The following is a 27770-nucleotide window of genomic DNA, read 5'->3' on the forward strand; positions in this document are numbered from 1 at the left end:
TGTCCTCTGTGATGAGACTCAGATGAATTATTTTAGCGAGAATACTGGACACGTGATGACACAGTGAAACACAGTGTTCTTACTTCTGCCCCACTGTATTCCAAGGTTGAGGATGGCCAGCTTCATCACATAGTCAAGGTAATGGATGCAAATAAGGCTCCCTTTATAAATTATACTTTGTTTGTGACAGGTTCTTGTCATAAAGCTCAGGCTACCCAGCCTCCCCAATCTTGGGATTACATGTGTATCACCATGCCTAGCATAAGGTACACTTTTTCTTTTTCACAGTAATGGGGGTGACCCTTGCCTAAGTGAATTCCACTGATGGTAATGAAATGCCTTAACTTCTAGCATGGCAACAGCACACATTCCACTCACATCTACCAACCGGGGAAAGGGTGTGGCTGCTCAATCATCACTCCCAATCTCTCTGTATCCATTCCGAATCCACCTGTCCAGGGCTGGAAAGCAGAGAAGGACAAGGGAATTGAATCTGCAAAATCTTTTTAAGTATTGGAGGAAGTGGGTATGTTCCAACTGCACTTGGTAAAGAATAGACTGTGCCCCTAAGGCCTAATTCAGACAATGTCCTCTGGAAGTCTGGGATTTGTAATTTAATAGGTCTGTGGTGAGGTCTTACTATTTATTTGTAAAAATACTACACTTCCCCACTGATACTAAAGTAACCTGAGGCTTTCACAGACCTTTTCCAGCTTCCTATCTGAAGCCCTCACATCATCAGGAAAACAACTGCATTCCCAGCTTGTGAGAAGGAAATGCAGACTCCAAAAACAAGCAAACAACCACCCCCCACCCCATTGCTCTTAATCTGGATTTACATTTGAACAAGGATCTCCCTCTGGTGGGGGTGAAGTCTGGCGGGGGGGGGGTTGGGGGGGATGGAGATAAACCTGGGGTGGAGGAGGAGCTCATGAATTCAGAGAGGGGGCATACTAGAGTCTTCTACAAAAACTCCTTTAGAAACCAGATCATGCTCCAGCATTCCCCTTTTCCAAAGCTGCTGCTGTGTGGGTAATGCTGGCTTACAGTTGGCTGAGGCTTCACTGCCTTTCCAGAGACCAGCTGACAGCAAAAAGGAATGCCCTGTAAGGTCAACAGCCAACTTCCTTAAACCATGTGCTTTGGGTGTTTGTTCAGTTTTCCCAAGCACAATAAATATAAGCTGCCAGGAGCCAAAGCTCCCACCGCCTCCAGGTAACCTGGAGAAGCAAGGGCAAGGTCTACAGTTTGCCATGATCAGAATGATAAAATAATGTTACCTGTTCCAAGCAATAGTGAAGATAAGAGAGAATGCATTATGAAAAGGAAGGCATCTTGGCACCTGGGTCTGCAACTTCTCAGCCTGTTCCGTCTGTGCAAATTATGCCTCTACTGTTGTCCCTGTCCCTCTCCTAACTCACCCAGCCTGCTATTACTTCCTGACAATTTGAGCCCTTTCCTCTGTTTTTTCTTCCCTTTTCTTTCATATTAGAGAAACTCTCAGAATAAGATTAGACAGTCTTCAGTCACTGAATGATGCTTGGATGTATCTGCCAGAAGTGGAAACCTGTTGAGACAAGTTCAAACTAGGAACTTTTAGGCCCATAGTCTTAGTAATTGGGAAGGGCAAGGGTCCTAAGACCAGGAGAGAGAAAATACCATCCTCAGGAATAGACAGCTGGGAAAAACTTAAGCTGTACTTATCTGGAATCCTTTTGACCTGTGAAAAGTGGATCCAAGTTTTATGACTTTTGATCCTCTGAAGCCTATATGAACTTTTATTTTTAAAAAAGGACATAAAATTTTGAGATGTATTAGTATTACCAACCAGTCTAGCATTCACATCAGCAGCAACTGATGCTTGGAAGTGTCCAATCTATACCTGGTTTTCTGCACTGAAGAAAATATATATGCTTCTAACCCAAATCTGTAGTTTTTGCTAGGACTCAAAGGTATGAGTCTATTCCTGCTGTTTTACAGATACCCAATACCTGCTTTTTCTATAATATGGATTTCAGTACAGATTGGTAATACAACATTGACCACAAAGAAGATACATTCAAGCTGCTTTCATCAGCTCTTTCACTATTACTTAACAAGTGGGAAAATTGAGGCACAGAGCCATTCGAGGACTTGCCTACAGGTAAGGGTTGGGGGCAGAACTACTCTTACCTACTACCACATCAACCTGTTCGAGGAAAAGGATAGAGTAGACCATGGAGATACCCCACAGGGCTGAAAAGAAACATTTACTATGGGGTGTACTTGTGTAAACATGAAGTTCTGAGTTTAAGTTAACTGAGGTATGATTACCATATGATAACTGCATGCCTTTGGAATGTGAAGTGAAACAGGTTTTGTATATTGTCTACATACCTGCAAAACCATTGTAACAGACAGTAGTGATTGGTGTCATACCCGAGGATCTGGATAGCCCTACTGCAGTGCCCATCCCTGCAACTGCTAATGTTCTGTCACAATTTATTTCAATGGATCAGACAGCCCTCAAAACTCAGAGGTAAAGAGTTAGGGATGCAGTTCAGAGGTAGAGCATTTGCCTAGCATATACAAGACCCTGTGTTCAGTCCCCAGAACCACATAATAATAACAATTTGCTACTTGACACCAAAGGCTGAAGTGTGAGTCTCACCTACACATTTGAGGCAAGCGTGTGCTAGACCTATCTCAAAAACAGGGAAAGGAGAAATCCAGAGTTCAAGGTCATCTCAACTACAGAGTTCAAGGCCAGTCTGGGCTACATGAGGATAAGGGAGAGAGGAGAGACCTAAAAGATGATCTGTACCTGCATTCTATCCCAGGAACCTACATGGTAAAAAACTGATTCCTAGCTGGACAGTGGTGGTGCACACTTTTAATCCCAGCACTGGGGGTGGGGGGTGCGTGTAGAGCAGAGGCAGATGGATCTTGGTGAGTTTGAGGTCAGCCTGGTCTACAGATCAAGTTTCAGGACAGCTAGGGCTACACAGAGAAACCCTGTCTGAAAAATGGCGGGGTGTGTGGGGGGCTAGCTGGCTATGTTTCTTAGCCTTGTCCTAAACTTACCCTTCTCTAATGTCATAGGTGGGCATAATGCTCCCTGGAAGAAATGAGTGGCTTCCAGTGGAGAGAGCAGGTACCTTTGTGGAGGCTGATTTACTAAGCACCAACACAGAAGGAATGACAAGTTTAGGATAACAGGGAAGACAAAGATAAGGTCTTTAGAATGTGGGACCTTATTAGATATATGAAAGACAAGAGGGTCTGCTGGTGAAGGATGGAGATGACAAGCAGAAGCATCAGTAAGACTCTGGGAAGGTGTATTCCAGCATGGTAGCATATGCATGCTGCTTCCAATTTTCCACTCTTCCTTTCTACCTCAACATGCAGTCACCCTTTTAATCAAGGGAGGTGGCACACTCCTTTTTTTCCAGAGGGAGGTCTGGAAAGCATATTCCAACCTGCTTAATAAGCTAGAAGGGCACAACTGAAATAACAGACATGGGCATGAAGTTCTGACATGCTAAAGGGACTATAACAGATCTTAACTGTCAAATAGATAACAAATCCACAGAAAAAGCACTTGACAAAATAATCTCTCATTATAAAATTTTTTAACAAACCAGGGCCAGAAAGGAGCTTCTTTAACAGCTTCTCTCCTCCTTACTTGTAGAAAATTGAACACTTTTCTTTCTCAGATTATGAACAAGGCAAAGATGTCTGCTCTCACCACATCCTCAACAGTGTAGTAGAGGTTTTTGTCACAACAGATTGTCAAGAAAAACAAAATGCAACCAGATTGGGAATAAGTAAATTTGTTTCTATTTATCAAAACATAATCACAGTATATAGAAATTTCTGAAGAATCCACTAAAAAGGGTTTAAAATAAACTAAGCAAGACTGCAGAATACAACATCAGTGTGTGAAAATCAGGGGCCTAGAGAGATGGCTCGGCGGTTAAGAACCATTGGCTGCTCTTCCAGAGTACCCAGGTTCAATTCCCAGCACCCACATGGCAGCTCAGAGCTGTCTATAACTCCTGTTCCAGGGGATTCGATGCCCTCATACAGACAAAACACAAAAATAAATAATTTATTATTTAAAAAAGAAAGTAAACCAGTGGGAGAGGTTGTTAATTCACTGGTAGGGGGCTGGTCTAGCTTGTAAAAAGTAGTAGGCTTCACCTCCACAGCTTTAAAAAAAATGTATTTCGGGCTAGAGAGATGGCTCAGAGGTTAAGAGCACCGACTGCTCTTCCAGAGGTTCTAAGTTCAATTCCCAGCAACCATATGGTGGTTCACAACCATCCATAAGGAGATCTAGTGCCCTCTTCTGGCGTGCAATGGAGGCAGGATGTTGTATTCATAATAAATAAATCTTTAAAAAAAATGTATTTCTAGCTGGGCGGTGGTGGTCCATGCCTTTAATCTCAGCACTCAGGAGACAGAGGCAGGTAGATCTCTGTGAGTTTGAGGCTAGCCTGGTTTACAGAGCCAGTTCCAGAGGACAGGTTCCAAAGCTACACAGAGAAATCCTGTCTTGAAAAACCAAAAAAAAAACTTATTTTATGCTTTGGCAATTAGAAAGACAAAATGAAATTTAGAAAACAATTCCAAGTCAGCCATAATGGCTCATGTACTTGAAAAGTTGAGGCAAGAGAGCTTTTATAAATTCAAGCCCAGCCTGCTACATAGTAAATTCTAGAGTAACCTGGGATGTAGTTAGGCTGTTTTAAATAGAAATTCCACTTACAATAGTATAAAAACAATAAAATACTTGGCCTAGAGAGATGGCTTATCAGTTAAGAGCACTGGCTTCTCTTGCAGAGGACCCAGGTTCAGTTCCCAGCATCCACACGGCTTACAAATGCCCATAATGCCATTCCAGGGGTACCTCCAGTCCCAGGTGTTCTGATGCCCTTTGTGGCCTCTGAAGGCATCAGGCCACCCAATCCATACGCAATTAAAAATGATGATGATGATGATAATAATAAATCCTGACATAAATTTAACAAATTAAACAAGCCATATTTGAAATAAAAATGTGGCCCAAATAAACAAGCAATACTCTACCATCTGATATATGGATTCAATTCTGCCTAATCAAAATCCCAGTAAATTTTCATAAAAACAAGCTGATCCCAAAATTCACAAGGAAACAAGGGACCCAATAGAGTCAAAACAATCTTTAAAAGATAAAAGTTGGAGGACCAACTACTTCAGAACTTCAATACTACCTAGAATGCTCCATTATAATGAACAGATTGTTCTGCAAAGTGAATATGTAAATGGATAATAAGCACAAGAAAAAAGGCTCTACAGCATTTAGCCAATAGATATGCAAATTATCAAATCCCCAGTACTTCATCTGAGCAAACAAAAAACTCACGAAAAGCTGCCACTATATACCCACCCGTAAACTAGCTATAAGAGATCACCAGTAAAGTGCAAATGTTAATAAGCATGTGGAGAAATTGGAACTCATACATTTCTGGTGTTAGTGTTAAATGGTACCATCACTTGGAAGAAATGGGTGGGAATTACTATATGATGCAGCAACTCCATTTTTAGGTATTACTCAAAAGAATTGAAAGCAGGGATTCAGACATTTGTATACCAGTATTCGTTGTAGCATTATCCACAATAGCCAAAAGCACTAAATTGTACTCTTTGAAAAGATATATTGTGCCGGGAGTTGGTGGCACATGCCTTTAATCCCAGCACTTGGGAGGCAGAGGCAGGCGGATCTCTGTGAGTTCGAGGCCAGCCTGGTCTACAGATCGAGTTCCAGGACAGCCTCCTAAATAATAGAGAAACCCTGTCTCCGAAAAAAAACAACAAAACACAAACAAACAAAAAGATACATTGTATGGCCTTTGAGTTTGATGTCAATAAAGCTATGATTTTCTTTTAAGTTCTAGTGTGACATGGTGAGAAAGTCTCTACCCGGCAAGTTGCAGAGGCCATGAGTTGATATGAATGAAGTCACTTTGAAAGAGACCAGGAGAAGGGCAGTCAATATGGGGGAAGTGCGCATGTTTAAGGAATCTCTCCTGAGGCCTTTCTCAAATGCTCCTCACCTGGGCTACTGAATAGCTTTCACTGTTTTCCATATACCTTCTACATTCATTCCTTTTGTCTTAATTTGAAAGGAGATCTCTGCTTTTAAAAACCAGCTGGTCTGCCAAGAAGCAAGAAAATGAAAGTTGTGACCGAATTTTAAAGAAGTAGCATCCTTTGAGAGCTGAGCACAGAGGATGAAGGCTGCTCTGCAGTGGCCTCCCTTCTAGCCAGCCATCTAACTGAAGGCAAGTCCTTTCTGTGAGAGGTGGGGTTCTCTTTTAAGAAGTGCAGCAGGGACTCCCCCATCTAGGGTCACCTCAGCCTTCAAGCCCACTGAAACCCCAATAGAGGTAGCCCTAGTTCTGAAATCCAACGGGTTTTACTGAACCCCTTTTGTCGGTTCCAAACTAGGTCATTCCAGATTCTTATCCCACTAGGAAGGGTGGAAACGGACAGATGAGGGAGGTGAGGGCTCCAAACAGTGGGAACAAGAGAGGAGAAACAGCAATGGGGAGGGTTTGGCTGAGAGAATAATTAGGGAGGACAGAAAAAGGGAGACCAGAGCCAAGCAGAAGAGACCAGAAGCCCCAACAGGCTGGAACAAGAACATCCCCAACCTCGGGCTCCATGCCTACCATCTTTTGCCCATTATTTACTATTCCTGCTAGTAATGCAGATAAGATCACAGCAAAAATGATGGACTCCCGAAGCCACCTCAATACCACCCCACTATTATGATTGACACCATCTCCTCTGCTACTCCCGCCGAGTTCCTGAAAGGAGTTTCTTTTATTCGTCCAGGAGCCTACAGGTTCTCTCAGAGCCAACACCTCCTGCGCGCACTTGTTCCCTGGTTCTGATTAACAAACTCAATAGCTGAGGCACAAGTCACTAAACTCACCTGTGTGCGCCCACATCTGCTCCTGGTCCTAACTCCCTGTGATCTCTACCTCTCTACACTTAGCCCTTGTACATCTCAGTGAACATCATCTGGGACACATTTCTCTAAACAACTCGCAGGGTGCACACAAAAAGTACACACGCGCGGGGCTGGAGAGCCTCCGCACACAGAGACGGGGCACAAGCACGCACTCACGTAGTTACTGCACGCACAGGCAAGGAAACCCCACTCGTGGCTAAGGGGCTGGGCTCAAGGAGCAGAGATGCAGCAGGGTGTCTCCTCCCGCCCTGCACGTGTCGCTGGCATCGCCCTTCTTGTCCCCAAGGCCCAGCAGGCCAAAGCGGATGCTAACAGACAGAGCGCATACTGGGCATCACCGATCCAGGCGTTACCCACTCACCCAAGATGCCGGAGGCCGGGGAGTCGACAGTCATGACTGGGTCAGGCCAGAGTTGGGTGCGAGAATGGGTACCCAAACCCAGCTCGGTTGTCTACGTATTGAGTCTGGCCTGCCAGTACATGATTTACCCTCTGGCCCGCAGGAACTCTACAATTTCTTTGGTTCTGGGTCCAACCAGGGTAGCATGTGCCCAGAACCAAGCCCGTTACTATGAAACCTCCATTCCGCGCGGGCCACAGAGCACTTCTCAGTCCTAAGACAGAATTCCCTAACTTCCCACCCGGGCTGATCTGGACATACGGTCCGTTGTCCTTGTGTACTTCGTTGGGGTGCCTGGTGATGTGCCTCGAACACCTATCTCCACCCGTTCATTCCATCCCTGGCTGGTTCCTACAGGACATGAGCAGCCAGCAAACCATCATATGAGGGTGAGATCGACTCCCTACCTTTTCCTGTCTGAGCGCTCTCTCCCTCCCACACCTGCTCTCTTCCTCCACGTGGCCCTCCCCTGGGGTTTACAGTTTTCCTTGGCCGGCCTGCGCCCCTCGCCCCAGCAGCTCAGGCGCCCTACCTGAAGCATTACTTTGTACTGCTCCTCCGGTTTCTGGACTACGCACATATTACATCCCATGGTGCTGGCCGGTGAGGGAAAGAAGAGGGCGGGAAGAGGAAGGCGTCCTTCACTGACCGGTGCGTGGGACCACGGGGCCCGGGAGCGGGCCCAGGGCCATACCCTACCGCGGGGGGCCGAGCAGCCTAGCGGGGAAGGGGGGCACGCCCCCAAGAGGAAGGCAGCTCCACGCCCCTCGACTTAACTCTTTGCTGGCCAAAGCCAGACACAGGCATGCTCCCTCGTACCCAGGCAGAAAAAAAAGGGCAGCGGGGGATGGGCGGGCGCGCCGGGCGTTGCCTGGCTACGGCACCCCCCCAGGAGGCGGGGGGAGCACGCCTGGCCGCTGGGGCCGTCAGGGGCCGTGGGCCACGCGCCTCCCCGCCCGCCGGGCCCGCCGCTGTCGCTGCCGTTGCCTCTGTCGTTCCCGGCTCCCGCCCATGGCCTTCAGCCGCCCCGGAGCCCAGCCTCCACGAAAGGCGCGGCGGCCCGGCCCGCCGACAGAGGGGCGGCCAGGCCCGCGCCAACTGCAGCCTCGCAGGGTCCCACTTCTCGAGCTCGCGGCGCCCTTTCAGAGCCTGGCCCGCAGCCGGTCGCTGGTCTCCAGCTCCTGCCTGGGACGCCGGGAACGCGCGCGCCGCAGCGGCGACAGGGGAGGTGTGCGGGAACGGGGCGCACGCGCGCGGGAGAAGGCGAGGGGCTGGGTGCGGGAGGGAGCGGCGGGGTGGGGGGCGCGAGAGTCGGCGCGGGAAGCTGGGGGCGGGGTCTGGGTGGTAGCGGGCAGTGGAGCCCCTGGCACCTGGTGGTGACGCCTGTGTCCGATGGCGAGGTGTTTAGCGGACCTGTCTGCTGGGTGTAGTTCTGAGAAAGAGGGTCCTGTTTGAAGAAGCCTCCCTGGACTCCTGGAGAGAGTTCAGGGCCTTGGTAAGGAGAGGCTATTTCACAGGTTCTGGACATATCACCCCTAATGTCTCCACTCTTCTCTCTGTCTCTCTTTAATGACTGGTTCCCTGCCTTAACTGATCCATTCCCTTGCTGTCTTTGAAATGGATACCTTTGTTTAAAGAAAAGAAAAGCACGGAGTGCTGTAGGTGGTGAAAGGAGAAACCTCATGCTTTGAGGCCTTCATGGGCACCCACCTTGCTTGCCCTGGAACTGCTGCCTACCTGTTTCTCAGTTTCAGCCTTCACTCCTCACACTTGTCTTTTAACCCCACTTCTCTTCCTCTTCCCTCCCACAGCCTGCTCCTTTTCTCTGATATGACAGGACTCCCAGCACTTGGGAGGCAGAAGCAGGTGGATCTCTGAGTTCAAGGCCAGTCTGGTCTAGAGAGTGAGGGCTACACAGAAACCCTGTCTCAAGAAAGGAAAGAAGGAGGGAAGGAAGGAAGGAAGGAAGGAAGGAAACCCTAACAAACAGAGCGACTTTGGGGGAGGAAGGTAGGTAGCCAGTCGAAGCATGCATTCATAACCTTGTTCACTGGCTTCCTTAAAAGGGAACTTTCAGGGAAGTTGACAGTAGCCTACCACCCAGCCTCTTTCAGGGACCTGAACCCTGCAGAACAGCTAGCTCTTCCTCAGCTTAATGATGGGGTGGTCCTTTCTTCACTCAGCCAGAAACTGTTTGCTGCTCTCTGTTTCTCATAGGCTGTTGTGTTCAATTGATTTATTAGAGGTAATGTTCATAAAGAATGTGGGGTCAGGCAGGAGAGATGGCTCAGAGGTTAAGAGCACTGGCTATCTTCCAGAGGACCCGGGTTCAAGTCCCAACATCCACATGGCAGCTAACAACTCTTTATAACCCCAGTTTCAAGGGATCTGACACTTTCTATACCAATACAAATAAAATAAAGATAGATAATTTTGAAAAAGAATGTGGGCTCTGTGTCCTTCAGTCCCAGCTGCTGTGACAGAATACCTTATTGGATAATTTACAAATCACGGGAATGTATTGCTCTCTACTCTGGAGGGTAGAAAGCCCTAACATCACAGCAGAGCCATGTTGTCTCCTCACATGGTGGAAAAAGCAGAAAAAAACAGGCAGTGCTCTGGAGCCTCTTTCTTTTTTATGTTTTATGGGACTTTATTCTACTCCCAACCCTGAGGCACTGCCCTCATTCATGACCCACAGGGCATCACAGCCTCCTACAGGCCCTCCTCTTACCACCATCACCTGGGTAGTCAGGATTCAATACAAAAATTTTGGAGATACATACACTCAAACCACAACAGTCTGTACCTACATTATTTTTGTGTTATTTCCTTTTGAACATCCAGAAGTTTTTATAAAGACCATGGAATGCTGCGATTAAAGGTGTATACTACTACCTCCCAGCTAATTTTTTTTACATAAGTAAGATAAAGTAGTGAGCAATTGAGGCAAACATCTGACATTGATATTTTACCTCAACATAAATGCATATACACCATGCACACATAAACAGGCACACATACATGCACCACATAGTTGAACAGAATAGAATAGAACATGCGTATAATATTATTTGACAGGTAGAGGCAAGAGTTCAAGGTGGTCCTTAGCTACATAGTGACTTTGAGGCAATTCTGCTTCAAAAAAAAATAGTTTAAAATACCTCAATGAGGGTCTAGCACAGGGTTCAGTTCACAGTATACATGTGGCAGCTCACAACCAATTTGTTATCTGTAACTTCAGTTTCAGAGGATCTGACATCCTCTTCTGGCTACTATGGGCACTATATGATATGCGCACACACATATATAACTTACAAATCCCCTCTCTCCTCTCTCTGAGATCCTCCTACTTCTGCCTCCCAAGTGCTGAGATTAAAGGTGTGGCTAGTCTGTTAGTACCCAGGCACACCTGGCCTCACCCCTTTAGTCCTTTAAAAGGCAGAACTTTGTCTACTCCCTTCTTTCTCTTTGTCTTTCTACCCACTCCCACACCTCATCTCTTGCTCTCTCTACACCTCTGTCTTTCCCTCCCTCTTCCCATGAGGCTCTCCCTCTCACCCTTCCCTTCCCTCACTCCTTTCCCTTCCCCCATAAGACTTCCCATGTAAGCTCTGTCTGCATGACAAATTTGTCCCTCAAACTGCCATGATTTGGACTCACCTAGGTCTTTTGTGCGCAAAATCATAACAACCACCACACTGACTTGAGACAGGATCCTTAAGCAACCTTGGCTGTCCAAGAACTTGCTTTGTAGACCAGGCTGACCTTGAACTCTGATTCCTGAGTGCTAGGATTAAGGACATTCACCAGGACACCTGGCTATTAAAAAAATAACTCTTAAAAGAAATAAACCGGGCTGGGCGGTGGTGGCGCACGCCTTTAATCCCAGCACTCGGGAGGCAGAGGCAGGCGGATCTCTGTGAGTTCGAGGCCAGCCTGGTCTACAGAGTGAGTTCCAGGACAGTCTCCAAAACAATACAGAGAAACCCTGTCTCAAAAAACCAAAAAAAAAAAAAAAAAAAAAAGAAATAAACCGGACAGTGGTGGTGGTGCACGCCTTTGATCCCAGCCTCCGGAGGCAGAGGCAGTTGGATCTATGTGAGTTCGAGGCCAACCTGGTCTACAGAGCAAGTTCCAGGACAGCCTTCAAAGCAATACAGAGAAACCCTGTCTTGAAAAAAAAAGAGTAATAGTCTGGGGAATGGAGAGAAACATACAGGAAGTAAGGGATATGCAGTTTGAGGTCTTATTTGAGATGGACAAAGAAGTTGCTGGGATGTAAGTAGAAGAGAAAAGTCAGCTTTCCGTGCATTAGTAGTATTTTGTAGTCAGACCACCACCAGCCCAGAAATAATGACATGGAGATTTATTTATTATTAATTATGAAAGCTCAGCCTTAGCTTAGGCTTGTTCCTAACTAGTTCTGATCATTTAAATTAATCCATTTTTGGCTTGTTTTGTCATGACAGGGTTTCTTTGTACCTTAGGAAGCTGTCCTGGAACTCATTCTGTTCACCAGGCTGGCCTCTGCCTCCCAAATGCTGGGATTAAAGGCATGTAACCCATATTTTTTAATCTACGTTCTTCCATATAGCTCATTACCTCATCTCTGTACTGCCCATCCTGCTTCCTTCACATCTGACTGGCGACCCTGTCTTTCTTCTTCCCAGAGTTCTCTCTCTGCCCAGAAGTCCTGTCTATACCATCCTGCCTAGCTATCGACCTGTTCAGCTTTTTATTACACTAAGTACAGCAATATATTCTCACACATTGTACAAATATCCCACAATGTTCTGACTCTCTGGGCTAGCAGACTTCCACTCTAACATCAGACCCCTGAGTCTTCATTGGTAAAATAGAATTATTGAGATTTTGTTAAAAACAACAGAAAGTTTTTTCTACTTTTCAATGTTCTGGATGTTGAATTAATTGTCTGATGGGGATGTCCTATATATGTTTCTCTTATTGATTGATGAATAAAACACTGTTCTGCCAATGAGGCAGGAAGATAGGCAGGGCTAGGAGACGAGGAGAATTCTGGAAAAGGTAGGCAGGCCCTCGCCAGAGTCACCATGCTTCCGAACGAGTAACAACATGCCAGGACATTACTGGGTAAGCCACAGCCTGGTGGCAATACATACATTGATAGAAATGGGTTAATAATTAAGACAGAGCTAGCCAATAAGCCCTAGTCAAGCTGGGCGTTGGTGTCACATACCTTTAAACCCAGTACTTGGGAGGCAGAGGCAGGCAGATCTCTGTGAGTTTGAGGTCAGCCTGGTCTACAGAGCTACACAGAGAAACTCTGTCTCAAGAAAAAAAAAGGTTATTTCTTAGGCTGGGCGTTGGTGGCACACGCCTTTAATTCCAGAACTTGGGAGACAGAGGCAGATGGATCTCTATGAGTTTGAAGCCAGCCTGGTCTACAGTGGGAGTTCCAGGACAGCCTCCAAAGCTACACAGAGAACCACTGTCTCAAAAAACCAAAGGAGGAGGAGGAAAAGAAAAAATGGAAGCCCTAGGCATTGGCCAACAGATTTGTAATTATAGCATCTGTGTGTGTTTCTTTGGGGCTCAAGGGCCGTGGGACCAGGTGGGACAGAAAGCTCCAGCAACAATTGTTCTCCTCCATAGGGTCTCATTATATAGGCCTGGCTGTCCTGAAATTTACTGTGTAGACCAGGGCTGGCCTGGAACTCAAGAGCTACGATTAAAGGTGTGTGTCACCACAGTCACATTGCATTTTTATTATATTTTTATTTAGTGTGGGGCGGGTGTGTGTGTTAAGTAGAGAAAACAATTGCTAACTGTGCACAGTTGGAAATCAAAGGACAACTTGAGGGAGTCCATTCTTTTCTTCCACTATGTTGGTCCTAAGGATCAAACTCAGGTATTCTGGTCCTTCATTTTGCTTGTCAGAAAACACCTTTACACATTGAGCCATTTTGCTAGCTGGCCTCTCATTTCTTTTATTTCAGAATGTTTTGAGGGATTATACAGAATGTATTTTTAGCTGGGCGGTTGGGGTACACACCTTTAATCCCAGCACTTGGGAAGGCAGGTGAATTTCTGTGAGTTCAAGACCAGCCTGGTCTACATGAGCTAGTTCCAGGACAGCCTCCAAAGCCACAAAGAAACCCTGTCTCCAACACCCCCCCCAGCAAAAAAAGAATGTATTTTTATGTAGGCTGTAGTGGTGCATATGGTGATATTTATGATTTACTAAAGCTTGCCTGAGGATTCAGAAAGCAAAGTCAGCCTCAAGCTATAGAAGCCAGGCACAACCTGTAGTTGAAGTGTCTGTTCCTGATACCATAGCCATTTAGGCCCAAATAAGCACAGAGACTTATATTAATTATTGAACTATTTGGCTGATGACTCAGGTTTCTTTTTTTTTTTTTTTTTTTTTTTTTGGTTTTTACGAGACAGGGTTTCTCTGTATTGTTTCAGAGGCTATCAGTCCAGCCCGGCCTCGAACTCACAGAGATCCGCCTGCCTCTGCCTCCCGAGTGCTGGGATTAAAGGCGTGCGCCACCACCGCCCGGCGAGGGTACCAGATCTCATTCAAGGTGGTTGTGAGCCACCATGTGGTTGCGGGGAATTGAACTCAGGACCTCTGGAAGAACAGTCAGTGCTCTTAACCGCTGAGCCATCTCTCCAGCCCGACTCAGGTTTCTTATTGGCAAGCTCTCTCTTAATTATTAATCCATTTCTAATAATCTAAGTAGTTCCATATGGTCTTATCTTACCGGAGAAGGGTCCAGACCTCTTACTCCTTCCTCAGCTACATGGAGTCTCCTGGCAGCCTCTCTCTGCTTCCTCTCCCCAGCATTCTCATCTGGTAGCCCTGCCTGTATTTGCTGCCTGGCTACTGACCAATCTGTGTTTTATTCGTCAACCAATAAGAGAAACATATATACAGAAAACATCCCCCATCACATACCTTTAATCCTAGCAGCCAGAAACTAGGAGGTGGTAGCACACACTTTTAATCCTAGGACTCAGGATTAAGAGGTAGACTGATATCTCTGAGTTCAAAGCCACTCAGGGATACATGAAATAGAATCAGTCTAAAAGAGTAGCAGATCACATTCCTTTAATCCCAGCACTAAAAAGGTATAAAAGATAGGAACAGAGTCTTCAGTATTCAATATGAGGCATTCATTTTTCAGCCACGCTGAGGAGACATTACATTGTAGTCTGAGGCTTGGTGAGAGCCCCTGGCAACAGGATCACCCTTTCAGTCTAAGGTAGAGGTAAGAAGCTAGTGGCTGGATGCTTTGCTGTTTTGTTGTTCACCTTGAAGTTTGAACCCCAATATCAGTCTCAGGGTCTGTGATTTATTCATGTAACAGGTGTACATCCTTAATCCCAGCACTCAGGAGGCAGAAGCAGATGGATCTCTGTGAGTTAGAGGCCAGCCTGGTCTACAGAGTGAATTCTAAGACAGCCTCCAAAGCTACAGAGAGAAATCCTACCTTGAAAAACAAAACAAAAATTTATGTATTTCTACAGAAACACTTTCTAATATTTTTAATTTGTTTGTTCATTTGTTTATGTATTGTGAAGCATCCATTCACCAATATTAGAACCAACTTCTAAGAAAGACTGAAGACCAGCAGCTTTCCAGTAATCCTTCAGGTCTTCTTAGTAGGTTATGACCACTGAGATATCCAGCCTTCCAGACTGAGCAAATACCAGGATTCTCTGTGTAACAGTCCTGACTGTCTTGGAACTTTCTCTGTAGACCAGGCTGGACTCCACCTCACAGAGATTCACCTGCCTCTGTCTGGCAAGTGCTCAGATTAAAGGCATGTGCCACCACTGCCTGGCCACTTTCTAATTTTTTTGTGAATGGTCTATAGGCTTTCTATTGTTCGTTATGTACAATCAACTTCCTAATCTCATTCTTTCTAGTAAATTGTCTGTATATCTGTGATAGCTAATCTTGGTTGTTAACTTGACTGCATCTGGGATTGACTAAAATCCATGCTACTGGGTACTTTTGTGAAGAATTTTCTTGATCAGATTATTTGATGCAAGAAGGTCTACCTCAAATCTGGGTCCCATCTTCTGATGGCAGTCCACATAAATGGACATGGAAGGAGAAAGCTTTTGCTTTTGTCTGCTTGCCTTCTATATTGCTGGAAAGTTATCTATCCTGTAGCTGAAGCATCCATTCACAATATTAGAACCAACTTCTTCAGAATTCTAAGAAAGACTGAAGACCAGCAGCTTTCCAGTAATCCTTCAGGCCTTCTTAGTAGGTTATGACCACTCAGATATCCAGCATTGCAGACTGAGCAAATACCAGACTATTAGCCTCTCCAGTGTAAGACACATTGTTGCACTACTGGGACCACATCCTGTAAACCAAGCTAACAAATCCTCTTTTAGTATATATTCATCCTATCAGTTCTGTTCATTTAGAAAACCCTGATTGGTACATTATCCTTTTGGATTTCCTCTCATTTCATGTAAAATAATGTCAGACTTGTCTTTATTTTTCTAGTCCTTTGTCTCCTCTTTTTATGCCACACTGCTGTGGCTACAAGTTTTAAGACAATGTTAAACAGAAACATAGTGCACAAGCATCAATGTTTTGTCCTTGATTAAAAAAAAAAGGTCTGCACTGGGTGGTGGTGGTTCTTGCCTTTAATCCCAACACCAGGGAGGCAGAGGTAGGGGGATCTCTGTGAGTTTGAATCCAGCCTGGTCTACAGAGAGAGTTCCAGGACAGCTTCCAAAAGCTACAGTGAAACCCTGTCTTGAAAAGCAAAACAAAAAACAAAAAACAAAAAAAAGAAAGAAAGAAAGAAAGAAAGAAAGAAAGAAAGAAAGAAAGAAAGAAAGAAAGAAAGAAAGAAAGAAAAGGAGCCAGGTGATGGTGGCACAAGCCTTTAATAGCAGTACTCGGGAAGTAGAGGCAGGCAGATCTCTGTGAGTTCGAGGCCAGCCTGGTCTATACAGCGAGTTCCAGGACAGCCTCCAAAACAATACAGAGAAACCCTGTCTCGAAAAACCAAAAAGAGAAAGAGGAGAGAGAGAGAGAGAGAGAGAGAGAGAGAGAGAGAGAGAGAGAGAGAGAGAGAGAGATATGAAAAAAAGGCCTGCTGGTTGTGGCATACACCTTAATCCCAGAGAGGCAGGGGTAGGAAAACCTCTGAGTTTGAGGTTAACCTACTTAACAGAGAAAGCTCCAGGACAGCCAGGACTACTCAGAGAAATCCTGTCTCAAAACAAAACAACACAAAAAAGTGCCTTATTCTGGGTCTGGTGGCACACAAATGAAATTCTAGCATGTGGGAAGAAGAGGCAGGAGGAGTCAAGGTGAGCTCCACTAAAAATGAATGGTGGTCCATAGCTGCAACCTAAGCATTTTGGAATTGGAACCAGAACGACCGTGAGTTTGAAGCCAGCCTGAACTATTTAGAAAAATACTATATCAAAATAATAACAGTACACTTTCTTTTATCTGTATTTTAAATTTTTTTATTAGATTTTTTTTCATTTTATGTGTGTTTTGTCTATATATATATGTATACCACTTACATGTCTGGTGCCTAGAGAGGTTAGAAGAAGGCATTGGATCCCCAGGAAATGGGGTGGTTTCAACATGTGGAGTTGTGAACCGCCATATCCATACTGGGAATTCAACCTGGGTCCTCTGGAAGAGGAACAAATTCTCGTAGCCATTGAGCCATCTGTCTTTCCAACTCCTTTGAATGTATTTTATACAACTCTATCACTTTCTTGTTTGTTGCTTTATGTTTTTTTTTATTTTTCCAGAGTTTCTCTGTAGCTTTGGAGGCTGTCCTAGAACTTGGGCTAGCCTGGAACTCACAGAGCTCTGCCTGCCTCTGCCTCTGCCTCCTGAGTGCTGGAATTAAAGGAGTGTGCCATCTCCCTGGCTGAGGCTGTTTTTTTTAAAAACCTGGTGGGAGCCGGGCATTGGTGGTGCATGCCTTTAATCCCAGCACTTGGGAGGCAGAGGCAGGTGGATCTCTGTGAGTTCAAGACCAGCCTGGTCTACAGAGCAAGTTCCAGGACAGGCTCCAAAGATACACAGAGACACCCTTTCTTGGGAAAAAAAAACCAAACTAACAAAAAACCTTGTTTTGTCAAGTGGACCACACCTTTAATCCCAGTACTCTGGAGGCAGAGACAATTAGATCTCCGAGAATTTGAGGCCAGCCTGGTCTACACAGTAGTTCTAGAAAAGCCAAAGCTATGTAGAGAGACCTTGCCTCAAATAAATAAACAAAAAACCAATTAATTAAAAGCATGTGTTGCTCTAGCAGAAGACCTGGGTTCAATTCCCGGCATGGACATGTTGGTTCACAACCATTTGTAACTCCAGTTCCAGGGGAATGTAACACTCACTGACTACCATGAGCACCAGGTTATGTACATGGTACACAGACAAACATGCAGGCAAACATCTATAATCATAAATAAAATTTTAAATATATTTTTAAAACTGCTTTCTTTTCACAAATCTCTTGAATTTGTTGTCTTTTGTTTAGGTTTTTTTGTTGTTTGGTTGATTAGTTGGTTGGTTTTTTTGAGACAGGGTTTCTCTGTGTAGCCCTGGCTATCCTGGAACTCACACTGTAGACCAGGCTGGCCTCGAACTCACAGAGATCCGCCTGCCTCTGCCTCCTGAGTGCTGGGATTAAAGACGTGAACCCCAATGCAGGGCAAGATCAGTTTTGAGAGATTTGTTTTTATTTTTGCATGTATGTTTTTTTCTGCTTGCATGTCTGCACACCAGAAGAGGGCACCAGATCCTGTGGAACTACGGTTATACACAGTTGTGAGCTACCATGTGGTTGCTGGGAATTGAACAAGGGTCCTCTGGAAGAGCAGCCAGTGCTCTTAGCTGCTGAGCCATCTCTCTATCCTAAGATCAGGAATTTCGTTTACTCTAACAGTATCAGAATAACTTCATGACACTGTATTGAGACACACAGGCTGAAAGATGGTTTTTCATTTCTGGGACTAACTGAGAATATGGTTGTCAGTTAATACCACCAGAGGTGTGGCTAAAGACAGCTAGGATCTGTCAGCTTTTCTCCATGAACTCTGTGGACTCTAGCTGCTGCTGCCTTTTCTGAGCAGTGTTTACAGCCCTATTATAGATCAAGTCTAACTCTCTCTGCTTTCTAATACATCATTCCTTAGTTATGGTCTCCTGCTAGATGCTTAAGATTGTGAGTTCAAGGCTAGCCAACACTACATGAGACACTGCTTTATTTATTTATTTTTTTAAAAACTTTTTAAAGACTTATTTATTATGTGTACAGAGTTCTGCCTGCATGTATGTCTGCAGGCCAGAAGACGGCACCAGATCTCATTATGGATAGCTGTGAGCCACCATGTGGTTGCTGGGAATTGAACTCAGGACCTCTGGAAGATCAATTAGTGCTCTTAACCTCTGAGCCATCTCTCCAGCCCAAGACATTGTTATAAACAAATAAAAAGAAATAGGAGTGGGAGTTTGTCCCTATAGCCCTAGCACATGGGAAGTGAGACTGTCCCAACCAAAAGACAGAAAAATAACAAAAAGTATTCATCTATTTATTGATTGGGTTATTTGCTCTTTTGTTGCTTAGTTTTTGAAAAAAGAATTATTTTTAGTGTGTGTGTGTGTGTGTGTGTGTGTACATGGTCTTGAAAAAACCATAAATAAATAAAGAAAAAGAAAAAGAACGTTAAAAACCTAAGCACCAGTGGGGCTAGAGCATGCTACCCTCAAACTCACAGAGATCCTCCTGCCTCTGCCTCCTGAGTGCTGGAACTAAAGGTGTGTGACATCATGCCTGGCTGGTCATAACAAACTTTAGAAACAAAGGTATGTTTGCCATTTTCTGGAACAAGCAGTACAGAACCATTTGTAGTTAAGGTTACAGGTAGGGGCATGGCCCAATCCTTGAGAAACAGATGTAATCATAAACAGGAATGAACCTAGTTTGTCTTTCCTATAAAATGGCTTTCGAGACTAAGACAAAGGCAGGCTGGTTCATCACCACCCACAGTGAACCAAATGGAAATTATTTCCTAAGGTGAACCCCATGGCATCAAGTCAGTCTCCTGCAGTTCTATGTGAAAATGCCTACTTTGTAGGTTTGTGGGGGGGTGAGACAGGGTTTCTTTGTGGCTTTAGGGACTGTCCTGGAACTCGCTCTGTAGACCAGGCAGACTTTGAACTCACAGAGATCCACCTGCCTCTCCCTCCCTAGTGCTGGGATTAAAGGTGTGAGCCACCACCGCCCGGCTTTCTAGTTGTTTAGTAACAGAGAGTCTCCCTATGTAGTAGCCCAGGCTGGTCTCTAACCTGGGGTAATCTTTCCTGCCTCACCCAGTTTTGCTGTGCTTTTCTCTGCCACTCTTCATCTTGTTAGTTGTGATTCCAATAGGTCTATAATGCTGGAGTAATGATGACACAAAGAGATAAGGAATGCTATAGAAAAGCAAAGCAAAGCAAGAGCCAGGGACAGTGATGCTTGATTGCAATCCTAGCACTTGCAGCACTTGAGAGGTGGATCCAGGAGTTTAAGGTCACCTTTGGCTACCTAGGAAGATAAAGACCACCGTGGGTTAGAGAAACACATCAGAGAGACAGAGAGAGAGAGAGAGAGAGAGAGAGAGAGAGAGAGAGAGAGAGAGAGAGAGAGAGAGAGATATGAATGTGGTATACAGGTGTGATTCCAGCATTTGGGAGGGGCTGGGGCAGAAGGATCACCTATACATGGGTCTCTGATACGTATGTATGTATGTATGTATGTATGTATGTATGTATGTATGTATATGTATGTATGTATCAGGCTATCTGGAAAGTCACCCAAAGTTCCTCTGAAACGTTGGGACATCCAACTCTGGCCTACAGAACTAGCATATCTGACAAACTTCTGAGAAGCAGGGAAATTTTTATTTGTTCCGTTTTTTTTCTTTTGTTTTGGGTTTTGTTTTTTGTTTCTTTTGAGACGGGGTTTCTCTGTACCTTGAAGCCTATCCTGGAACTCACTTTGTAGATCAGGCTGATCTCAAACTCACAGAGATCCACCTGCCTCTGCCTCCCAAGTGCTGGGATTAAAGGTGTGCGCCATCACCACCTGGCAGAGTCTGCATTCTTTACAATTCCAACATAGACTAAAAGCCACATGTTTCTAAGAACTCTCTGGAACTCCAGCACCAGATTGGGACTGCAGAGACAGTCATCTCTGTGGACTGAAGAATCAACTGATTCTTGGCCTATTCTATTGTGGGACAGCCATATATGTCCTTGTTATTATTCAGGCATCTGTACTGTCTTTGGGGTTCTGACAGTATATTCCCTCAGCTGCAGCCACAAAGAGCACCACCTGTGCACATTCACTATGTTCCCTTTTAAAAGGGTCATGCCCACCTCCCATATTCCTGTCTGTCTCTCTGTCTCTCTCTTTTCTCTCTCTGTTTCTCTTTCTCTGTCTCTCTGCCTCTCTTTTCTGCCAATCCTGTCCCCAGAGGCAGGTCTCCCCACTCCCCTCCCCCCTTTTCCCATTCATTTTCCCCTAATAAAAACCTCTCCATCCAAGCTCTGTCACATGGTGTCATTCTCTCATGCCCTGTTTTTTAAAATTACAACAGTCCTCACTGGATACCTCCTGTAAATCAGTCTAGTAAATTCCCTTTTAGTACATATTCATTTTATCAGATCTGTTCCTTTAGAGAACCCTGACTAATACACCCAGCTCTTGGGAGGCTGAGGCAGGGGAGTCTTGAGTTCAACCTCAGTCACAACTACAGTATGACAACTTGTCTTACAAAACAACAAAATTCTGTTACTGCTTTGTTGTGTAAGCTATTTCCTCCTGGGCTTTAGTGTGTACTTGACCCTTTGGAGTATGTTGAGATCAGACCCAAATTATGGGTCAATGACAACAAGAGGATGGTCACAGTGAGACTCAAGGAGAATAAATGTCTTCTTATAGGGCACCACAGGGCTTGTAGGATATTCTGTAATATTTTCTGACTGAACTCTCAAGGCTGATAGTGCTAAATCAAACACAAAATTGTGTCATTCTGGTCAATGAATCACACTGTCAGTTGAACCATGCAATGGGTGGGGGCAGGAGTATCTTTTTAAATTTCTATTTCTGTTATAAAATATTCTGACAGAAAAACAACTTAAGGAAAAGGGGGTTTGTTCAGATCACAATTTTCATGTTATAGTCCATCATTTCAGAGACGTCAACACAGGAACTTGAAATAGCTGGTAAAGAGCATAAATAGAATGAATAGCTTGCGCCGGGCGTTGGTGGTGCACGCCTTTAATCCCAGCACTCGGGAGGCAGAGGCAGACGGATCTCTGTGAGTTCGAGGCCAGCCTGGTCTACAAAGTGAGTTCCAGGACAGCCTCCAAAGCCACAGAGAAACCCTGTCTCGAAAAACCAAAAAAAAAAGAAAAAAAAAGAAAAAAGAATGAATAGCTTGCTCTCTACACATATGAAGTCTAGGACCACTGCCCATAATGAATTGGTCTTTCCATCTTGACAAAATCAAGAGAATCCTTCCCATGCAGGTCCTAACATTCTGGAAGTGCAGAGGCAGGCAGATCTCTGTGAGTTCAAGGCCAGTCTGATCTACAGAGTTCCAGGATAGTCAGGGCTACACAGAGAAACCCTGTCTCAAAAAACCAAAGCAAAACAAAAAGGCCAAAACAAAAACAAACAGAAACAACAACATAAAAAGAATCCCTCCCCCAAGACATCCCACAGGCCAACATGATCTAGCAATCCTTCCTTTAGACTCTTATGTAATTTTATCCAGTGCCAAGTTAATCATGACCCTGTAAGGCGGCTCGGTAGGAAAAGGGACCTACTGCCAAGCCTAATCACTTGAGTTTGACCACCCCCCAAGATCCACATGGTAGAGAGAATCAACTTCTGCAGGTTGTCCTTGCACTTGTACACACACACAACTTGTACACACACACACACACACACACACACACACACAAAGTCAACAGGAGCCTACATCTCCTGTATACCTCTTCATAGAGAAAATTGACAGGTTTTTTTGTCAAGAAAAGATAAGATTTGGTGAATGCTTTTTTTGTCTCTTTGAAGGCAGTTGTAAATTTAACTTCTATTCCTCTGTGATAGTTCTTTGTTTTTGTTTGTTTTTCAAGACAGGGGCTCTTTGTGTAGCTCTGGCTGTCCTGAAACTCACTTTACAGACCAAGAATTCAGAGGTAGATATGCCTCTGCTTCCCAAATGCTGGGATTTAAGGCATCTGCCACCATGCCCTATTGGGTCCCAGCCCCCACAGATCTCTGTGCATTGCTTGTCAGCTGATAGCCACAGGTGCATCCTGTTCTCTAGTCCTGGTTTACAGCCCCAGCCTTGCCCCACTGACATCAATATCTAGCACGAAGAAAACATGAGCGCTTATACCTGGGGTTTCTCCACTGTGCTGTAAGCCTGTATATAAGGCTGCTCACTCCTTATAGCACACATACACAGGCAGATGCACACGCACGCTTTCTCCCTCCTTGCAATAAAGGCATGTACATGCGTTCTCTTAGCCTAATACATTGGACTTGCTACAATGCTCAGCTTCCAGTTCTTTTTTATTTTATTAATTTATGTTTTACATTCCAATCCCAGTTTCCCATCCCACCTCCCATCTGCTCAGAGAGGGTAAGGATCCCCATGTATTCTAAGCATGTACTCTAACACTAAGCAGCGCCCTCAGATGCCTCCATCTCAGAATTCTGGCCTCTAGAACTAAGAAAGAATCCAGTTCTGCTGTCAAAGGTACTAGTGGAAGTTATTTTGGGGCCCAGGATACGAGTATTGCCTTTAGAACTGGCACTCAGAGGGAAAGAGGTAGAATTCTTCAAAGCTACATTTTTATTTTGTTTACTTCTTTCTTTTTCTTATTATTCATGTGTGTATAATACAGTGGGGGTACAGGTGTCACAATGCATGTGTGGAAGTCAGAAGACAATTTTAATGGTTTCAGTTCTCTCCTTCAATCTTTATGTGAGGCCTGGGAACCAAATTCAAGTCTTCAGGCTTGCATCATCTGGCAGCAAGCCTTCCGATTTGCCTGTAACTCCTCAAACTTAGAAACTAAGTGTGGGGCCAGACATTATAGAGCATACCTTTATTCTTATCACTTGGGAGGCAGAAGTAGGTAGATCTCTGTGTGAGTTTAAGGCCAACCTGGTCTATATCCAGGACAGCCAGGGTTACATAGGGAGAACGTATCTTCAAAATAAACAAACAAGAAAAAACTAAGTGTGGGGCCTACTTACTCTGTAGACCAGGCTGGCCTTGAACTCACAGAGATCTACCTGCCTCTGCTTCCAGAATGCTGGGATTAAAGGCGTGTGCCATCACCATCCAGCTATCTCAGTGTCTTAAGTAGTAGTAGTTGTAGCAAGCCTTGTTGTGGGCCATCAACTCACAAAGTAATGACACAGAGACTTTTGGGGGGCAGGTTGAGGCAACGCTTCTCTGTGTAGCCCTAGCTGTCCTAGAACTTGCTCTGTAGACCAGGCTGGGCCTTGCCTAGGCCTCCCAAGTGCTGGGACTAAAGGTGTATGCCAACATTGTCCCGAGATTCTTCTTCTTCTTCATCTTCATCTTCATCTTCTTCTTCTTCTTCTTCTTCTTCTTCTTCTTCTTCTTCTTCTTCTTCTTCTTCTTCTTCTTCTCCTCCTCCTCCTCCTCCTCCTCCTCCTCCTCCTCCTCCTTCTCCTCCTCCTCCTCTTTTGAGACAGAGTTTCTCTGTATTGCTTTGGAGGCTGTCCTGGAACTCGCTGTGTAGACCAGGCTGGCCTCGAACTCACAGAGATCTGCCTGCCTCTGCCTCCTGAGTGCTGGGATTAAAGGCATGCTCCACCAACACCTGGCTTAACTTGAGTTTTTACTTATGGGTTTTTACCTTTATTTCTTTCATTCTGTTTGTCCGACTCCCTCCATGTCTCATCAGCATCTGATGCACACCTCAATTATTTCTCTCTACCTGGAAGTCCCGCCTATGTCTCATGCCTAGCTATTGGTCTTTCAGCTTTTTATTATATGAATCACAGCAACACATCTTCACACACTGTACAAATATTCTGCAACAGGTAGTGCCTAGCTAGTGCTAGGGTTATTGAGTTTGGAAGTGGAACCCGTGGCTGAGCATGGTAGTATGGATCAGTAATCTCAGCATTCAGGAGGCTATAGCAGAAGGATTGCCATAAGTTTGAGGCCTGCCTGAGATGCATAGTGAATTAGTGGTAAGACTGAGCTCCAGAATAAGATCCTGCCTCAAAAGGTCAGACATGAGATCATCTTTGACTACGTGATTAATGATTTGAGGTCAACCTAGGCTATATAATACCTTGTCTCAAAACAAAGAAGTGGTATCCTTAGGACTAGGATCCAGACCTGTGAGAGTAAAGGTGATGGTTGGCTGCCATGTCTGAGCTTCAAGGAACTAAGAGTTCTAGACTGCAGTGTCAACACCTCTTCCCAGGTGTGTCAGAGATTCGTGCAATGTTGTCAGGTTGTCAAGTGCTGGAGCAAGCACCTTCTCCCCCTAGCCTTGTGGTCTCTTTGGAACACTCCCTACTAGAAGAAACTAAGAGAGCTTCAGATGGCAAAGCATATACATTTCTGGCCAGAGACACAAACTGATTTGCATGGTCACAAGTCATCAGTTCACCTTCTAGGATACCCAGAGAAAGACTCACATGTTCCTGCTATATTCATAATGGTGGAAACATGAACAACTTGTGTATACTGATGGGAGGATGGTTGAGTAAAGTATGGTGTATCCATACAATGGCTGCTGATCAGCAATACAAAGAAGAGACACAGTAATATGGATGGGCCTCATAGACATGACAAGAATGAATGATGCATAATTTTATTGGTAAACATGCCAAAAAATCAGTGAGAAACCCACCTACAGCTTAAGGTGATAGAAAGGGGTCAAGTTCTATAATGAGGGTGGCCTCACAAAATGTTTTCAAATGTTCAATAGTTTGATCAAATGATGGTTGCATGATGGATATACATGGGTTAAAAACCTCAGGTGTATATTTTATTTGCTCTAGCCCTCAACAAGGATGTGTTTAGTGAACAGGCATGATGGGACACAGCCATAATGCTAGCACTCATGAGTTCAGTGTCATCTCTAGATAAACAAAATTAAAGACCAATCTAGTCTATTTAAGACCCTGTTTCAAAAGAAGCCAAAAATGTGGTCTGTTAGTGGGTGTTCAGGTTATCTGTTCTATATAATCTCTGCAATGGTGACTGGATGTCATGAACCCTAATTAATATCTAGTATGTACTTTAGTTAGCAAGAGAATCTTAATGTGAGCTCATCAACTGTGAAAGATGCAAGATGATAGGGAAAATTTTGAAGATGAATAGGGGCAAATAGGCACTCTGCATGTTCCCTTCAAGTTTGTTTCCTTCCTTCCTTTCTTTCTTTTTTTTGGGGGGGGCACTTTGAGACAGGGTTTCTCTGTGGCTCTGGAGGCTGTTCTGGAACTCGCTCTTGTAGACCAGGCTGGCCTCAAACTCACAGAGATCTGCCTGCCTCTGCCTCCTGAGTGCTGGGATTAAAGGTATGTACCATCACCTCCTGGCTCCCCTCAAGTTTTCTGTAAAGCTAAAATTTCTCTAAAAGTCACCTGAATGAACACGCACAAGGATCTGAGTTCCATATCCAGCACTTGAAAAATAAAAAAAAACAGGTGCGATGGTAGTGTACACCTTTAATACCAGCACAAAGGAATCTGAGGCAGGTGAAACTCTATGGGCTACATAGTGAGACCTTGGTCTCAAAACCCCCCAAATGATGATAATAAAATTATAGACATACACACAAAGTGGCAGAGTGCCTTCTTAGCAAGTACAAAGTCATAGATCTGATTCCTAGCATGGGGGGGAGGGGGAACAGGGGAGATATGAGGATGAGGAGATGGTCCAGTCTGTAAAGTATTTGGTGCTCAAACATGAGCACTTGAATTTGAATCTCCAACACATGTAAAAAAAATAGCCAGACAGTGGTGATACACAACTTTGACTTTTACACACTTTTACTACTGGGGAGGCAGAGGCAGGCAAATCTCTGAGTTTGAGGCCAGCCTGGTCCACAAGAGAAAGTTTTAGGATGATCAGAGTTTTTATGCAGAGAAACTATGTCTTGAAAAACCGTAGTTCAGATCTCTAGTACCTACATAAAATGGTCACACACTCCTATAACCCTAGCACTGTACAATTGGTGGGGCTTGCTGACTGCCAGTCTAGATTCAGTGAGAAACACTGTCTGTCAAGGAAATAAGGGGGAGAGTGGTAGAGTAGAATACCAGATCTGTTCCTCTAGCCTCTGCCTGTGCACATAAGCTCTTGTAATGTCATATGCACATTGGTGTACACCACACACTCACACTAAATAAATACAATTTTAAGGTGGAGAGTGTTTGAGGAAGATTGATACTCTATACTTGGTGTAATTTCACATGCATGAACATGTATGTACACATACAAAAAGAGTGTAACATTTTTTAAAAATATCCTAGGAGGCAGCCAGACCTAGAAGCTCTCTGAATAGAGATATAGGTGTATTATCCTGAACGTGTGGCTTCTATTTTGTACTCCCTGCAGTTCTTTCTGACCTGACTATTACATCTGTGTTTTGCTTCTGTAAGCAGCCAGGGACTACTCTCACATTCCCATGCCATAACTTATCTCTGGCTCCCTCCCATCTACCTGGCAAGTACAGAGGTTGGGAAATGTATCTTTAGCTGAGTTGCCTTGTGCCTGAGTCAAAATACTGTTATTATGGGAGAGCCAGAAAACAGGTTGGGAGTGGCACACAGCAGGCTGATATCGTTATAGGTAGAAATAGTGGGAACAAGGAGAACAGTTGAATCTGAGGGGGTTCTCTGTGTATAGGAGCCAAGAATTGGGAAGCACACAGCATTAGGAGTGGGGGCTTTTGCAAGAGGCTTATAGCAAGCAGGTTTGTCTGCTGACAGGATTGGTACAATGGGGATAGCAAAACAAGAACTACAGGAAAGCAAAGGCAAGACTTAGTAGTAAACCACAGGGTATGAAGTGGGTTGGGTTGGTGGTCAGAACCATAAGGAAGACATTGTGGGTTTTTTTGTTTTGGGTTTTTTTTTGGGGGGAGGGGTTCTAGACAAGGTTGTCTGTGTAGCCCTGGCTGTCCTGGAACTCAGTTTATAGACCAGGCTGGCCTTTAACTCAGAGATGGGAGGACTGCATCAAGGCTGCTTGGGCTATAGAGTAAGGTCCTATTTCAGAGAGGGAGGGATGGAGCACACCCTGTTAGTACAGGCCTGTAATCCC

The 27770-nt window shown here is 44.6% G+C and overlaps 1 protein-coding gene across 7 annotated transcripts in view; it reads right to left on the reverse strand.

Moving 5' to 3' along the window:
• Pdzd4 (PDZ domain containing 4) overlaps window positions 1-8607 on the reverse strand; it is a 35436-nt gene extending 26829 nt beyond the window's left edge. For 3 of the 7 annotated variants that reach the window (XM_013125894.3, XM_013125896.3, XM_013125893.3), the window contains exon 1: window positions 7933-8607. In XM_013125894.3, coding sequence (XP_012981348.1) covers window positions 7933-7992 — 60 coding nt within the window. In that variant the 5' untranslated portion in view covers window positions 7993-8607. The remainder of the gene's footprint in view (window positions 1-7932) is intronic. The other 4 variants (XM_005086940.4, XM_005086939.4, XM_040744768.1 and 1 more) reach the window with 2 other exon arrangements.
• Window positions 8608-27770: the final 19163 nt, after the last annotated feature.

The sequence above is a fragment of the Mesocricetus auratus genome, unplaced genomic scaffold (genome assembly GCF_017639785.1).
Source record: "Mesocricetus auratus isolate SY011 unplaced genomic scaffold, BCM_Maur_2.0 Super-Scaffold_100003, whole genome shotgun sequence".
Taxonomy (NCBI): domain Eukaryota; kingdom Metazoa; phylum Chordata; class Mammalia; order Rodentia; family Cricetidae; genus Mesocricetus; species Mesocricetus auratus.